The sequence below is a fragment of the Solanum verrucosum genome, unplaced genomic scaffold (assembly GCF_900185275.1).
Source record: "Solanum verrucosum unplaced genomic scaffold, falcon-dt-bn FXZP01000289.1, whole genome shotgun sequence".
Lineage (NCBI taxonomy): Eukaryota > Viridiplantae > Streptophyta > Magnoliopsida > Solanales > Solanaceae > Solanum > Solanum verrucosum.
Window position 1 is genome coordinate 1,061,398 of NW_026020016.1, and position 17,562 is coordinate 1,078,959.

Consider the following 17,562-nt stretch of genomic DNA (forward strand, 5'->3'; position numbering starts at 1 on the left):
AAACACAGTTGGCACACAAGTGTTTTAATAATTGGCTTACAGCTCAAGTGAAGTTGCTGTATAATCAAGAACACAATGTTTTGCTATAATTTAGTGGCCCAACAATCACCTCCAATTTTGGTTCAATCACAATATCCATCAAAACCCAGGTATAATCTCCACTCTTTTTTTCCTTATCATTCTCAAATCTCAACAATTATATTCTCTAATTATACTGCTGTGATCTGTTAAAATAGTACCCTTTATGGTTGTGGTTGTTCAGAATTAAGTAAAGCAAATTCTAAATTCTGAAGAAGTTTTACTGAAATCTGACCCAATATAGTTGAAGGAAAGAAAATGAGGAAAAGAGAAAGCTGCAATTCGAAATCTTTAAGCTAAAATGCCATAACCAAGGGAAGAATGTCAGATTTTTGTGAGTCTGTTTGAACTTTTTCATTTAGGTTTACAATATTAAATAGTCTGTTTGACCAAGTTTATAAAATGTTCTTGTTTGGAGAAATGCTTTTCGAAAAAAGTACTTTTCGAGAGTAGCAATTTGTGTTTGATTAATCAGTTTTGCCCGATGTTTGAGCAGCAGTTTGTGTAAGCTACTACTCAAGCACTTATTTTTCCCTAAAATCGATATCAAATACCTAACTTTCTAAAATAAGCACTTTTAGCTTCCCATATAAGCCTCAGTCTCAATCAAGTTGGAGTCGGTTATATAAATCCTAAACCTGATCATGTTTCTCCATTTAAACTCTGATACTAAACAAGAACCTTCTATTAATTAGTTTCTCAAGTATAAATTTGTTGTTTCTTTTGATACCATATTGTGGACATCTGTATGCATAAGAAATGAGTGAATAGCTCATCCGCTAATTTTAGTACTTGGGAAAATACATATTCTTCTTAACCAACAATCTAAGTCTTCCTATATCAGCCACATTCTAAGTAATATTGCTTGTTCATTTAGTTGATCCCATGATCTGATTGGACAAAGAGTAAGGATGACATGAGAATGGGCATTAGATTACATTCTCAAATCTCAAGTGTATTAATAGAAATAGTTTATCATAATGAGGTCTTCTTAGAGTCAAAGGATTGAAAGTTGCTTGATCATCATACAAGCGCCCACGGTCATGGCCTACTGGTCAATGAAGTGGGTTGAGAACCATGAGGTCTCAGGTTCAAATTCATCGGAGACAAATATACTAGGTGATTCTTCCCTAGTGGAAAGAGCTATCCGGTACCTGTCCTGGTGGGAGGAGTAGGTAACCGTGGAAATTAGTCCTATTTCAGTACACGAAAATTCCTCCTTTAATGGAACTACACCTCTGAATAGAAAGTACATCCAATAGGATATTTCGTTGTCTGATACCTTTTGGTGTGTTTGAGGCGTAGTCCAACAAAAGGCATTGCTTGTTTGCTCTTGTTTCCTGCAGTAATCAATAACCTAAAACTGGCCAAGCAGGGTAATGCATCCAGCTTAGTTTACGTATTATATTTATATGGCTGATGTTTTCTCAAAGATTCTTTTTTCCTTCCAAAACATTCCCATTCTTCATGTAATGAGGATTGTTCGTCGGTCCTTGTAGGGGGTTGCCTGTGAAAGTGGTGTCTGCCTGCTGCACTGAATGTCCTATATTTAGTAAGGTTGAGGTTAAACATGTCATTTCAGGTCTTGCGGCATCGATCCTATGTCTCTCTCCAAGTAACATGGTTAGTATCTTTACTATATTTTTTCTCCTGATTCCAGAGACAAAAGTGGCACTGCACATATGTATTTGGTTGATTTGATAGAATGGTTGTGAAAGCTATAGGTCGAAAATGATGCTTTTATATTAAGCAAAGATAATTTTATGGAAAGAATATGACTTTTGGGAATGCATTCTGTTACGAATTAACTTAAAAGAGAAAATTCCAGAAATATTTGTTTAACTTTCCAGCGTATCTTCTTTCTATTGGTAGGCTTTTGCAGCAGACCCTCCTCATTACAACAGTGTGTTCCAACTTGCAAATGTTGCAGACAGCATGCCAACACTTCCATTGGAGAAGGGAAATGATGGTGGAAAGCTGATGATGATGCGAGGAATGACAGCGAAAGACTTTGATCCAATCAGGTATTCTGGAAGATGGTTTGAAGTAGCTTCCCTTAAACGTGGATTTGCTGGACAAGGTCAAGAAGATTGCCACTGCACACAGGTGAATGTTGAGAGTGTTAACACCTGAAAAATCACGCCTTTATTTGCTGTCTTTTGAGGATATTTTGGGTTACCTGATTCTCGGACACAAATACTTGAAGATGTCTTTTTTGGCATAATCTGTCTTTGTTCCAAATTATGTCAGGGCATTTACACTGTTGATATGAATGCACCTGCTATCCAAGTAGACACATTTTGCGTTCATGGAGGACCCGATGGCTACATTACAGGCATAAGGGGAAGGGTTCAATGCCTTAATGAGGAGGATAAGGAGAAAGATGAGACTGATCTAGAAAGGCAAGAAATGATTAGGGAAAAGTGTTACCTTAGGTTTCCTACACTGCCGTTCATCCCCAAGGAGCCTTATGATGTGATTGCAACTGATTATGATAACTTCGCACTGGTTTCTGGAGCTAAAGATAAAAGCTTCGTTCAGGTAATCAATTCTTTCAGTATGATAACTTTGCACTGATTGCAACTGATTATGATAACTTTTTAGTTTTGTACAGCTTTTAAATTACAAAAGATACAAAATGTGGCATAACAATAGTAGTTATATGTGGATGGTTTCTTACATATCAAATGTTTAGTGCTGTTATGCCTTTAAATCAATGAAATATCCCAACTAAGCAATAGCATAATAGGGAGCTGTTAAAGAAGTCCCACATCCGTCAATTATGGGATAGGTGGTTTCGTTATATGGTTTGGGCAATCCTCACCTCTTGAGCTAGTTTTTGCGGTTGAGTTAGGCTCAAGATCCATTTCTTTACTTGAGCTAATTAGAAAGAAAAACTTTTCTTTTGTATGAAGACATGGATACAGCCACTCCCTTCGAACCTTCTGATATCGGGTCCATTTTCTAAGTATCAAGACTTAGTATGTGGGGATGTTTTAGATATCATTAGCATAGCCTACAGCTTACGTAAAAGGGGTACATTGTACAGGTATCACACTGGATGGGCATAACAGTAGATACATTTTATAATTACGGATATATGATGTGAACTAGGATTGATTAATGTATTTGTTGATGTTAGTGCTTGCAGGAGCAGATCTAGTGAACTATATATGGGTTCATCCGAACCCAGTAGTTTTGGCTCGTACCCTGTATATATGTTAAGATGTGCACTAAATAAGTAGAGATGATAGATTTCAGATCCAGTAAATCAAATGTTTATGGTATGACCCCAAACTCGAACTTGTAACGTTCAAATCCTGGATCTGCCTATGAGTGTTTGAATGTCTAGTATTGTTATAAGAATGCTGGAAGAGGCATTTGTGATTATAAAAGAAGATGCAAAGATATCAACTTTGCACGATATAAGTTATAACACAGCATAAATCTATATCTGATTCAATTGAACATTACACAAGAAGAAGAAAAAAATTACAAGGCTTCCTTCATGAGAGTGATGGCAGGCTTGAAGCTTTTGAAGGCCCAAGCTTCTGTTACTACATACAACTTTGAACTTCAATCTTTGAAGCGTAAGCTGTCCACATAACTCATTATGACATTCTGAGTGTGTTCGGTACAAAGGAAAATGTTTTACATGAAAATAGGTGGTTTTCTTACTTATTTTCTAGTGTTTGGTACATAAATAAAAAAATATTATCCTAAAAGCATTTGCATATTATTTTTTTTTATTTTTTTTAGGTGGGGTGAAGACGAGGTGTGTTGGAGGGTGGGAACTGGGAAGGAGACAATCAATGTGAAATGTCACCTGTGAAACTTGTTTTCCCTACTTCCTTTGGGGAAGTTATTTTACTCATTTTTAAGGAACTTGTTTTCCTGGAGAAAATGTTCTCAAAAATTTCGACCAACCCAACATGAGAAAAGTCGAAAACATTTGATTTTTTCCCCTCCATACTGAACACACCCTCTATTTCGATTAAGTGTATAATCAAGTTCTGCCGTGTTCATCTAATGCACGTTGAAGTGATGAAATATACTTCATTCAAAAAATATACTTTTCGATCATAGCTATGATAATCAATCTCCTGTTTGAATAAGTCATGCTGGGTCACTGCTTATTGCTTAATTGAACACTGGGGCACCCAGGATAGTGCTGAGTTGCCAATGGCTAGTTGGGTGCTGGGTTGCTGAGGAGAACGTTGAGGCAGCCGGTTGGCTGGTTCCCTAGAATTCATCACAGTATTTCTCTTTTACCGTGTAAGAAGGTGCAGAGACTCACGTTGGGTCGCGAGTTTTGAAATTTCTTTCCGGAACCATAAAGGAAACTCATCGTACATTTCATTTATTGGTTCATAGGTTGCTGTTATGAAATTGCTATCCGATATTATTCACATATTACTGAAGCCTGAATTTGTAGTTTACAACTCTCAAAATTGCTTGATTTACATAGCACATAATTTATCCGAATGAGTAACTGATTATGCCTTTTTTCTCTCCTCAATCAGATATACTCGAGGACGCCCAATCCAGGACCAGAATTTATCGAGAAGTACAAAAACTACTTGGCAAGTTTCGGATATGATCCGAGCAAAATCAAAGACACTCCACAAGACTGTGAGGTAAAGACTACCAGTCAGCTATCAGCAATGATGTCAATGTCCGGAATGCAACAAGCTCTAAACAACCAATTTCCTGATTTAGAGTTGAGACGCCCTGTTCAATTCAACCCATTCACAAGCGTTTTCGAAACTCTCAAGAAACTTGCTGAGCTTTATTTCAAGTAGTGAATCCACTTGAATTTTATGACAGATATATATGTATTACTTGTATAGTGCATAGTTCTTATGACTAGTGGGTGTAACACATTGAACTAAAGTTCAATTATGAATGACATACACTCCAGAAAAATATATATGTATGTGTATGTTACAATTGGATATTTGTAAAGAAAATTGCCCTTAATATTCTACATACGTAGAATTTAGTCCGAGTTCAAAGAATTCAGTTGAAACTATTCATTTATGCTCTTATTGTATACACACGTTTAAAATGTACACATATATAATATGATTACAAGAAAATAAAGTTTGTAAATTAATTAAATCGGCATAATAAATAAACATGACCCTTAACTTGGCGTCAGTTGATAACTATGACCTTTAACTTTGGGTGTGGACAAGTAGACACTTAAACTTGTGTAAAATTGAACAAATAGACACATTCGTCCTACATGGCATCCTACATGGCAATTTTGTGTCCTACATTGAGTCTTACGTGTATTATGCATGTAGGACATGTGTGTCTACTTGTTCAATTTTATACAAGTTTAAGTGCCTACTTGTGCACACTCAAAGTTGGAGGACATAGTTGTCCATTGAAGGCAAGTTAAGAGTCATGTTTATGTATTATGCCTAATGAAATCTCTTTATGGTCTAAAACAAGCTCCTAAATAGTGATATGAAAAATTAGATCAAGTTTTATTGAGAGGCAAATTTTCTTTTGTTGAAGAGGATAAATGTGTTTTTACTAAAATGGTAGACAATGATTATGTGATAATATGTTTATATGTTGATGACATGCTTATATTTGGTATAAATTTAAATATTGTGAAAAGTACCAAATTGTTTTTGTTTACTAATTTTGATACGAAAGATCTGGGTGAAGTAAATATGATATTGAGAGTTAAAGTTATAATGAGTGAAGATGATATAATGTTGTCACACGAACATTATGTGGAAAGACTTCTTAAAATGTTTGAATGTTTTGAGGTGACACTTGTAGCCGCTCCTTACAATGATAACTCTTAATTGAAAAAGAATTATGGTGACCCAAGTGCTCGAATTGTTAAATTAAGAGAACAGTTTTAAACCATAAAATTATGTTTGATAATACTAGTTGGTTTAGCAGAAATTGTTTGTCTCAAATTATAGCTAGACCATTGGTCATAAGAACAAATCTCTCAAATAAAATTTGGTATGAGATGAATTTATTTAACATGTACGCATCAAGCCAGCAAGTTCTCCCATCACAATTGATACAGGGTCAGGAACTAAATAATTTTCATCTAAAAATTTGATATGCGCACATATGATTGTATTGCTCCACCACACACAAAGATGGATCCCCACATGAGGTTGGGTGTAAATGTTAAATTTCCTAACATTATGAGGAGATGTGTTTAGCAGCTGGAAATTATGTGTGGGGTAAATTATCTAGATCCTCGTTAAATTTATGTGAACTTGAAGTTCAACAGATAATTCATTTGCAAAATGTTGCAAATAATTCACCAGATGTATTTGCTGACCCAATATTTTAATTAAGCTGCAAATGCTCCAATAAATAGCCCTTGAAGGACAGAGTCTATGGTACACCAGAAGCGTGATATACCAATAGATTCCAAACGTAAAATTCATTGAGGAAGGAAATGAGCAAATTATCAAAATGGTCATGATAATGAGGTAAGTGCTTTGAAAGAGCACTACGAGCTAACAAACACTTCATAAAACCTTGGCAAAGGTTCAGGTACCTGAAATGATGAAAAATGAAGAGATCTCAATAAGTTATGTTGTATTGGGATCAAGTCAAATGACCGTCGACGATAATTTTGATATGAAGTAGCACTCAATGCTATAAATGGTTACGAAGATCTTGAATTCAAATTTGTCATATAGTGTGGACAGATAAATAATTGGCCAAATAAAATGCATTATTCAAGTATATTTTGTTTCACTTAGAAAAGTGATGTTTTTGAATATAGCTCATAGATCAAGATATGAAGTCAATGGGGTACAAATTAAATGAATCATTGTGTGAAAGTATAACTGTAAGATATAAAGTGTGGTTTGTGCCTCGAGGCATAAAGAGTTTTTGCAAAAGTTTTGACATTATTAAATGGAGATATACTCTCTAGTGGTGGATGCAATGAGACTTGTTTCAGTATGACAATAGATAAAATACTTGAATATGTATAATGAATGGTTATTATGTCTAACTAGAAGATGAAGGTTATATGAAAATTCTTGAAGGATTTAAAAAGTCTTAAAATAATTCCATTGAGTACCTGATGGATTTGAGATTGCTTAAACACAAAGAAAGAATCTTTTCGATCTCATGAAAATGATTAAAATTTATCATGTGTTAGTACAATTGGTGCACTTACAGATTACTGGTTATGCAAATGTTAGAAGATTATTTGATATACATAATGAAAGTTATGTGAAGGGATTGTCATATTATTATTCAAGTTATGCCTAGAAACTAACAAAGCAAGTGACTCAACACATAGAAGATGTTTGATTTTCTTTGAGAAGAAAAGATGAGCTTAAATAAAAGTAAAATGATCAATCTCTAAGTCAGAAATGATTTGATTATATAGATGCAGAATATTTATTTGACCCGTAAAAAGCTTGATCACAAATGGACTATTTGTTTACATATGGAGGCACAACAATATCTTGACATTCAAAAAATCAAATATTAGTAACCACTTCTTCAAATCATGCATAAATAATATTGGTCTATGAAGTATGTCGGAGTGTGTTTGGTTGAAATTATGATCTATCATATTAAAAAAATGTGTGATTTTCCTTTGGAAAAGGATATCCAGCCACCATATACAAAAATAATCTATAGCTCAATTGAAGGGAGGATACAATCAAAGCACATCGGACAAAGCATATTTCACCAAAATTCTGTTTCACACATGATCTTCAACAAAATGGTGAGACAAACGTTCAAAGACCCATTCAAGTGATAATCTTGTAAACTTATTCACTAAGGATTGCCAACATCAATATTTGAGAAGTAGTGATATAAGATTGGAATGCACCGTCTTCGAGATATCAAGTAAAGTTTTTATTAAGGGGAGAAAATTACGTGTTGTACTCTTTTCCTCAACCATGATTTTATCCCAATTGAGGTTTCCTAGTAAGGTTTTAATGAGGCAACATTCAAAGCGTATTAAAAGACATGTGTACTCTTTTTATTTCACTAGAATTTTTTCCCACAAGGTTTTTGCCTAATAAGTTTTAAACGAGGAATATTATATATGGACATCCAAGGGGAGTGTTATAAAATATTATGGTGTGGATGCTCACTACACCAAGAAGTTACTATCACTAATTATCTCAATTAGTTCCCCAGATTATTTAGATAACTTCCACCTTTATGATCATCATTCTTGTAACCTTACACCTCCATAACCTCCTCCATCATCTTCATGATTAATGTTATGTTTATGACTAACCTTTGGTATGCCTCTATGTAACATTATAAATAGAAGTATAAGAGTTCATATTGTATACATATTGTAACATTTGAATACTTAAAAGAATAAGTAAAGCTCTCATCTATTATCTCTCTATTTCTATTGCTCTCATCTTCTATATTTCTTGTCTTATCTTGCTTTAGTTTTATAACATATATTATTAACTTCATATTATAAAAATGATTAAATTTGATTTTTTGATAAATACTTTGGGGTGTGATAAGAGCCTCAATTAGACTTAGAAAATATATGATTCACTAAAAAGAATAAATTTAAATTTTATCCTTATTTTTAAATAAAATATGGCAAATAACAATCTCTTGTTTAATGTCATATATATATATATATATATATATATATATTGAAAGTGAAATCACAAAATTATATTTGTCACATGAAAGTGACCTCGCAATTGGAAACTTTCATCATCAAGTGAAGTAGTCAATAAAATTGTTAGCTTTACAAACAAAATTATCATATTAGTAAAGTCACAAAATATTTTTTTTTGATTTCGTCACATGAAAGTGACCTCACTATTGGGGAACTTGAATTTCATCATAAGTAAATTAGTCAAAATAAATATTGGTAGCTTTATAAACAAAATTAACATGTTAGTAAAGTCACAAAATATTTTTTTCTCATTAAATTATTAAATTTCACCGGTACTATCAATAAAATTACAAAATTATTTATCTCCTTAAAAGTCGATGAACTTGTGTATTTTCATTCCCCTCAATCTCTTCTGTAATTAATATTTTTTTTCCAGAAAACATAAACAAAAACCTTTTAACAACAATTGGTGGTCGTAGGGTCAAAGTCTACTATAATTTTTATTTATTTTTATGTATTGGAGTTCGATTACATTGAGAGAAATTCTATAATCAAAAAAATTTGAGCTTAAAATCTCTAATTAAGAGTAAAACAATATTTACCGTAACAAGTGAATTTACTAAAACTCTTCACACAAGTAGTAATCTTTCCGTTGAAATTTGTATAACTTCACACAAATTTTTTAAAAAAATTTATGATCGTAAAATACTCTTTAATTGTTTATATGATGATAAATTATTTTATTAAATAAATATAAATAAAATTTTATAATTAAATTATTACTAATAAAAAATATTACCATTAAAAAGGAAATTACAAGACAATAACTAAGAGAGTGAAGTATTATATCAACATGGATTGTGCTCCAGTGTTGAGACGACTCCAACCTCAATCAGAGCTTCCATATGAAAAAAAAGTTGGTCATTCATAAATATAATAATATAATAGATTAATTACGAATTATAGTATAATATCTACTTTTACTGAAAATAACATTAATTCTATTACCAAAAATAGCAGAACATATTTTCTCTTTATATTCTCTCTTTCATTAATATATTTTCTTTCTCTCTTTCTCTTTTCTTCCAACATTTTCTCTATCTTTTATTCTTGTCTTTTCTTCCGTCATTTTTTCTCTCATTCTCTTTTCTTTACGTCATTTTCTTTTTCTTTCTCTTTTCTCTCTCTTTCATTCTTCATTTTTTCTCTCTCCTTTTTTTTTCTTTGCTTCATTTTCTTTTTCTCTCTCTTTTATTCTTGTCTTTTCTTCAGTCATTTTTTTTTCATTTTCTTCTTCTTTCTCTTTTCTCGCTCTTTCATTCTTGTCTTTTCTTCAGTTAATTTCTTGTCATTTTCTTTCTCTTTCTTCCATTATTTTTCTCTTTTTTTCATTCTTGTCTTTTCTTCAGACATTTTTTTTTCTTTTTTTTTTAAATTTCAATTATTTTAATGTTTAAGGATATTTTGAAGATTATCATTTTATTTTTTTTAAAATATGGACATCATTAATAAAAGAAAAAATGCACAAGTATCCCCTTCAACTATACATGAAATCCCAGCGACACACCTTAACTATACATGAATCATATTACCCCCTGAATTATTTTTAAGTGTAATAAACACAGCCTAAAACCTATATAGCCACTCGCATGATAGGAGGTGTTTTACGCTCGCCTCCAAGTCATCATTATATCAATGTCACGTCAATAAATGATCAGATCTATAAAAAATATATAAAATTTCATGTCTTTTGATTCCTTCTTCTTCATTATCAACCCCCACTTCATAACCACGAAACTCACTTATTTTAACCATTAAAACTCATAGCAATCACCATGAAAATTATAACCCACCACCAAATTTATCCCTTCACTACCACCGGATTCAATAACTACTATCAATTTTATTTTTCTTTGAATCCAAATAAATTTCATAAAACATGGTCCAAAATCTCCATTGAAGAAACTACCTAAATTTTGAACTCTAATTCGAGAAGAATTCAAAATTGGGGTCATTTTTTTCTGATTGAATTTAGATTAAGATAAAGGCTGATTGAAGTGAGAAGGAAAGAGAAGAGAAGGAGAGAGGATGTTATTGATGGAGAACTGAAGCGGCATGGAGGTTGGGTTGGGGTAGGGGTGGGATGTCATATTGTTGGAGAACTCAAGTGGGGGGGGGGGGAGGGTGAGGGATAGGGGTAGGGGTAGGGGTAGGGGTATGACATGGATAATTGAGGAAGGGATGGTAATTAAATTATTTATTTATAAAAAAAAAATTAAAAAAAAACTCTATTTTAAATTATGCTCTTTATATGTTGCCTAAATTAAATTCCTAATATGCAATTTTTTTCTCATTAGCAAATTTCAAGTAATTTATTTGAGTAAAAAATGAAAAAGAAAAAAAATTCTCTCGATACTATACAAATTAATGAAAAACACTGAAAAGAATTCCCTGACAATTTAAATATGTTGTGAAAAATGATAAAATTTGACTCTATTTCATAAAAAAAAAAAAATTTAAAAATAATATCAATTTAAGTTTTAAAGTTAATTAACTATCTCTACTAATTAATTATAAAAATGTCCAATTAAAAATGAACACGTGTCCATATTAATCAGATTTTAATACCTTTTTTCGTATCTCACATGCCTCTAAGAGAGTGAACTCACTTTCTGTGCCACCTCAGCACGAAAGGGTGCGTTTATTACACTTTAAAATAATTCAGAGGGTTAATAGGTCTCATGTATAGTTAAGGTGTGTCGTTGGGATTTCATGTATAGTTGAGGGGTGTACTTGTGCATTTTTCCTTAATAAAATAAATAAATATAGATTATACTCGTAATACATTTTGATATGCATTTTTCAATGCACATTGTGAACATATAACTAACATATTTTTAATACAATAATATATTTTAACACCATCAATAAGAGAAAAAAAATAATTATAATATATTTGAATTCAATATATAATACATATTATAGGCATGTTTCAATGCATGTATTGAATATATAACTAAAACATTTTTAATACAATAACGTATTTTTGTACCGTGAATAAGTGAAAAAATAAACAACAATTATAATACATTTTGAATTCAATATATTATACATATTATAGGCATGTTCAAATGCATGTGGTGAATACACAACTATAACATTTTTAACACAAATATATTATAAGTATTATATGTGAATTTCAAACATTCCATGTAACACTTCGGTATTTGAAAGAGCTAAAAAAAGAAAGAACTAATTTGGAAAGAGCAAAATCTAAAATTTTGCAAGTTAAGCTTAAGTTATGAGTTTTGGGTCAACTTCAAACAACCATAACTTTTAGTACATGATGAGTTAGGTGGTCCATAAGATATCAAATGAAAGGTCTTGAAATCCTCTTTCCAACGCCACCAGGTTTTCTAATTTTCAAGTTCAGACGGGTGAGATATGATCATTTGAAAATCTGCCTGTCAGTTAAGGAAAGTTACTAGGATTTAAGAGGGGTATTTTGGTCTTTTCCTTACCCAGTCAGATTTAAGTGAAAATTGGTAATACTTAGGGGTCTAAACTGATTTGGTTAATATTTTCAAATCCTAATTTAATCTAGGGTTTTTAGAGAAGTTCAAGACGGGGAGAAAAGAGAAAAGCCAAGGCGTTCTTCAAGATTTCTTGCAAATTCGAAGGTTGTTTCGCCAAGGGTTTAATCCCTAAGAGGTATGTGAGTTCTCATAGTGTTGGGTTCGTTCACCCACACACCAATCATGTTAATTTCAGCGTAATTTCGTTCTTGAAGTTGAAGAGTTAAAGTTCTTGATGAGTTCTTGAAGTTTCTTTCGCAATCTTGATTGTTGAGGTTTGATGATTTCTTGAGTTGAAAGTTGATGTTTTGAGTGTAGTTTTGAGTATATTCTTGTATACTTTTGTTGGGTATTCTAATCTAAGTGATTGGGGAATAAACCATTCGATTCTAGGTGAATTGGGATTAGAAAATGAGTAAGAAAATTCGTCGAAAAAATTTGGGTTGGGGCTGGCACGCCGCGCCAACAATGCGCCATAGACGAGTGTTTGTAGTTTACCTCATGGGGCGCAGCGCCACTCAGTGCACCCCAACTTCCCTTCTGTAGTTCAGGGTCTGGCGCCCCGCACCACTCAGTGCGCCAGGTCCCCTACTCTTTAGTCCCTCTTTTTGTATGAGTTCCCTCAAATCATAGCTATGTTTTCTAATTGATTTCTACAATCTAAGGTACGTCTAAAACATCTAGAAATCATTGATAAATATGAATCATAACCTTGACTCCATAAATTCAAATTTAAGATAGAGCTAAGAATCAAGTCTTGAGAGTTCTTTTGAATCCTTTGAGAAGTCTTTTGTAAACCTTTTAAGCTTGTTTTAAGACTTGAGCATTTGAGTTTGAAGAAGAGTAAAGTTGCATTCATTTTCTTTAAAATGATATACGGGAACTAATTAAGTATTCTCAAGAGTAAATGTTTTCACATTTAAGCAAGAGAGGAAACACCGATTTCCAAAAGAGTTCATGATCAGCTTCAAGTACCATGTCTTTTAAGAGTAAGATTTTTGAGTAATAATCTCAAACCATAGAAAGAGGAACTGTTTTCTTTAAAACATAATGAGCTAAGTATATTTTGGGAGTAGTATTGAGCACCAATATGGGGAGAGTTCATACAACTCACAACCCTCATAAACCATACAACCAATGTGGGTAGAAAGGGTCATACTTTTTATATGATTCCTTAATGCTTTTAGCATAGACTAGTGGATCCACTTAGTAGTAGGTTCTACACCCCGACAAAGTATAGGACGGCTCTGGCACCGTGGGTTAGACATTGTATAATCACATAGCTCATAGTGATGGCTGTTGGTTAGAGAAACTCCCACAGAGATATTTTGTATTCTTAAATACACAGAGTTTATTTTGTATTTTCAGATGCAATCAGAGTTTATTTGTATCCTTGCATACAAACTGAGTACATTGTATTTTTAAATACATTGAGTTGTTCTTTACTGTTTTAAATCTTTATATAAACTGCATCTTTATTATCGTTTTTATACTTCATTGAGTTGAGTATCCTTGAGTTGAGTTGAGATGAGGTAAGTGTTTCTTTCAGATTCCAGTTCAAGCTTATGTCTTGTTTAGATCTCTCCTCACATGCTTGTACATTCCATGTACTGACGCCATTTGTCCTGCATTTTTTATGATACAGATATAGGTAACCAGGATTAGCATCCAGCACTTCATTGATCCAATTGAGCTTCAGAGTTGTTGGTGAGCCTTCTTGCTTCTGGAGGATCCCTTGTTTACTTTCAGTCATTTCCTTTTGTTAGTAGGATGTCGTGGCTCTTGTCCCGACGTCCATCTTAGTTAGTAGAGGCTTCATAGATAGATAGACATTAGTTCATGAGTCTTGTTCATTTCAATTGTTATGTTATATACTTGAGTTGCCCTTGAGGCCAGTTTGAATGTTTATTTCTAAATATTCTAAGTTTGCTTTTGAGACATTTAGTAAAGTTGTGCTTTTGAGTTCATACTATTTATGAGTAAGTCTTCCACTAAGAGTTAAGCCAAGCCAAAGGTTCGCTTGGGGCCAACAATGATTCTCGAGTGCCAGTTGTGTCCAGGGTGTAGGCTCGGGGCGTGACATTCTAGTACTATTTAAATTAGTTTACATTGTTAGAAATGTATTATGTTTGTTGTGAAATAATAACTATCGAATTTATAGTAATGTATAATATCAAATTCAAATTATATAACTATCGGTTTTATTTATACAATTTTAATATAACTTTAATACATATTTATATCAAATGGTTATGGAATAATACATAAATATGTCCTTTAACTTGGCCTCATTTCACATTTAAGCCCTCCAACTTTGGATATGAACAAATATGCACTTAATTAAACTTGTATAAAATTTAACAAGTAGACACATAAGTCCAGCGTGGCACAATACACGTAGGACACCATGTAGGATGTCATATAGGACATGTGTGTCTATTTGTTCAACTTTATATAAGGTTAAGTGTCTACTTGTGCACATCCAAAGTTGAAGGGCATAAATGTATTTTGAAGCCAAGTTAAAGGACATATTTATGTATTATGTCATATTTTTATTATCATATATGACATAATTTTAGCTTTAATAACCATTGACATAATACATAAACATGACCCTTAACTTGGCTTCAGCTAGCAACTATGACCTTTAACTTTAGGTGTGTACAAGTAGGCACTAAAACTTATATAAAATTGAAAAAATACACACATTCATCCTACATGGCACCCTACATGACAATTTTGTGTCCTACTTGGCGTCCTATATGTATTATGTCATGTAGGACATGTGTGTCTACTTGTTTAATTTTATGTAACTTTAAGTGCCTACTTGTACACGCTCAAAGTTGGAGGACATAGTTGCACTTGAAGCCAAGTTAAGGGTCATGTTTATGTATTATGTCTTATATATATATGAGTAACACACCCAAGTGTTTAATTATTGGGTTATAGGTGAAGTGAAGTTGTATCATCATCAAGAAGACAATGAATTTGGTGGTCCAACAATTACCTCCAATTTTGGTTCAATCACAATATCCCTCAAAACCAAGGTACAATCTCCAATCTTTTTTGCCTTCCATTCTCAAAATTCAATAATTCTATACTCTTAAAATAGTACCTTTTCCCTTATACTCTTAAAATAGACGACGATTATGTGATAATATATTTATATCTTGATGACATGCTTATATTTGATACAAGTTTAAATATTGTGAAAAGTGCCAAATTGTTTTTGTCTACTAATTTTGATATGAAAGACCTGGATGAAGTGAATATGATACTGGGAGTAAAAGTTATAATGAGTGAAGATGGTATAATGTTTTGTAATAAGAACATTATGTGGAAAGACTTCTTAAAATGTTTGAAAGTTTTGAGGTGACACTTGTGGTCACTCCTTACGATGCTAACTCTCAAATATTGAAAAAGAATTATGGTGAACCATTTGCTTAGTCTAAATATGCTCAAATTATTGAAAGTATGTTGCATTTAAGAAATTTTACTAAGTCTGATATTGCCTATGTTGTGTTTAGATCGAGTAGATATACTCATAATCCCAATAAACAACATTAGTTTACATTAATTAGATTGATGAAATATATTTGAGAAAAAAACTATGAATTATGGTATCATATATAGTGGATTTTTCTTTTACCTTAGAAGGGTATTGTGATGCAACCTGGATCTCTGATTCAGATGAGAGTGGATTTTTCTTTTACCTTAGAAGGGTATTGTGATGCAACCTGGATCTCTGATTTAGATGAGACAATCCACTAGTGGATATGTGTTCACCTTAGTTGGGGGTGCAATATCCTGAAAATCAACTAAATAGACGATCATTGCTAGATCAACTATGGAGACAGAGTTTGTCGCTCTGGAGTTAGTTGGTTCTGAGGCAGCGTGGCTACGAAATTTTTTAGCGAATATCCCTTTAACAAAAGATGTGTTGCCTCTAGTGTTTATACACTGTGATTGTCAAGCTGCAATTGCTATTGCTATTGCTAAGAATAAATCTTATAATTGTAAGAGCAGGCACATGAAATTGAGGCATGATGTCATTAAGTAGTTGCTGAGAGATGAAATAATTGTAAATGATTATGTGAAAAATCGGTATTGAATTCGGCCGATTCATTGACTAAATTCGTGGGAAGAAAAATAATTCTTCAAACCTCAAAAGGGATGAATTTAAGGCTAATGTGATTGTCAATAGAGATACTAAGCCAACCTATGTGTTTGGAGATCCCATGAAGTAGGTTCATATGGGTAATAACAAGTCAATATTGACACATCACACTAACTAAGAGTGTTTGAATTGTTTCTAATATTGTGGGATGAGTTATTAACTCTTAATGAATTCATAATCCTTAACTAAGGATGGTGTATTTAAAGTAGTATACACTTGATGAATTCACCTATATGAGAAGTGAAGTAAGCCTTCTCCTATGAGACTTTGGCATAATCTCTAGAGCTCTCATGAATAATCAGGCATGCGCATGGCCTACTAGCACAAGTTGCATTGAACAATAAAATTACTGAGGTTAAAATGTGATTGATAAAGTCTTTATCTTTCAATAAGAATTATTGATTTATAGAAGTATTATATGTGCATCAGTAATTTTGTAAGTTAAATTTTATCAATCTAAGTTTGGTTCATAATCCAAAAGACACTAAACCTATTACATTTTGTCAATGAAAATCCAATAGATTATATTCTTCTTATGTATAAATTCTTTTGAAATATGTGGGAGATTGTAAGTAAAATGATTTATTTCAAAAGAATTATTTTTTAAATGTGTTTAAAAAGTCTTCAAATATGTTATTATGAAGCTAAGTTGACAAGTGGAAAATAGGTGTCGAGTGCACAAATGTTTAATGACACGTGTCCTAACACTTGTCAAGAATTTAACTCTATCTTTTGGCCTATATAAGGACATTACCCATTGATAAAAATCATTAGAAAACAAATACCAACACTTTCTTGCTCCCTCTTCTCTCTTCCGTTATGTTTCTCCCTTTTTAGCTTTTCTTCTGTTGATTAATTTCTTTGACTTTTTCATCTTATTTTTCCATTACTAACTTGTTGATGTTAACCACTTTTCTAATTCACGTATCTTCTATTTAATTAGATAGGTCTTTTTCAATCCTGCAAAAACATTTCACATTACTGAAATAATATTAATTGCATTACACTACTTAAAATATTATAGTAGTTATTTTTAGTACTACTATTTTACTAAATAAATAGTTATATTATTATTGTAATATCTAATTATTTTCCAACATTACAAACCTTCTTCATAT

General features: G+C 32.4%; 1 protein-coding gene across 1 annotated transcript; it reads left to right on the top strand.

Moving 5' to 3' along the window:
* Nucleotides 1-5,013, top strand: LOC125820913 (chloroplastic lipocalin). Its single transcript, XM_049500339.1, has 5 exons — nt 1-149; nt 1,578-1,701; nt 1,951-2,184; nt 2,329-2,619; nt 4,602-5,013. Exons 1-5 carry the CDS (start codon nt 76-78, stop codon nt 4,878-4,880), a joined length of 1,002 nt encoding a protein of 333 aa, XP_049356296.1. The 5' UTR covers nt 1-75; the 3' UTR covers nt 4,881-5,013.
* Nucleotides 5,014-17,562: the final 12,549 nt, after the last annotated feature.

What these genes read in the sequence shown, in the direction of transcription:
- LOC125820913 (XM_049500339.1), top strand. Translation starts at nt 76, where the DNA reads ATGTTTTGCTATAATTTAGTGGCCCAACAATCACCTCCAATTTTGGTT. An exon ending in CAATATCCATCAAAACCCAG is followed by an intron (nt 150 to 1,577) that starts GTATAATCTCCA and finishes CGGTCCTTGTAG; the next exon opens with GGGGTTGCCTGTGAAAGTGG. An exon ending in AAGATTGCCACTGCACACAG is followed by an intron (nt 2,185 to 2,328) that starts GTGAATGTTGAG and finishes AAATTATGTCAG; the next exon opens with GGCATTTACACTGTTGATAT.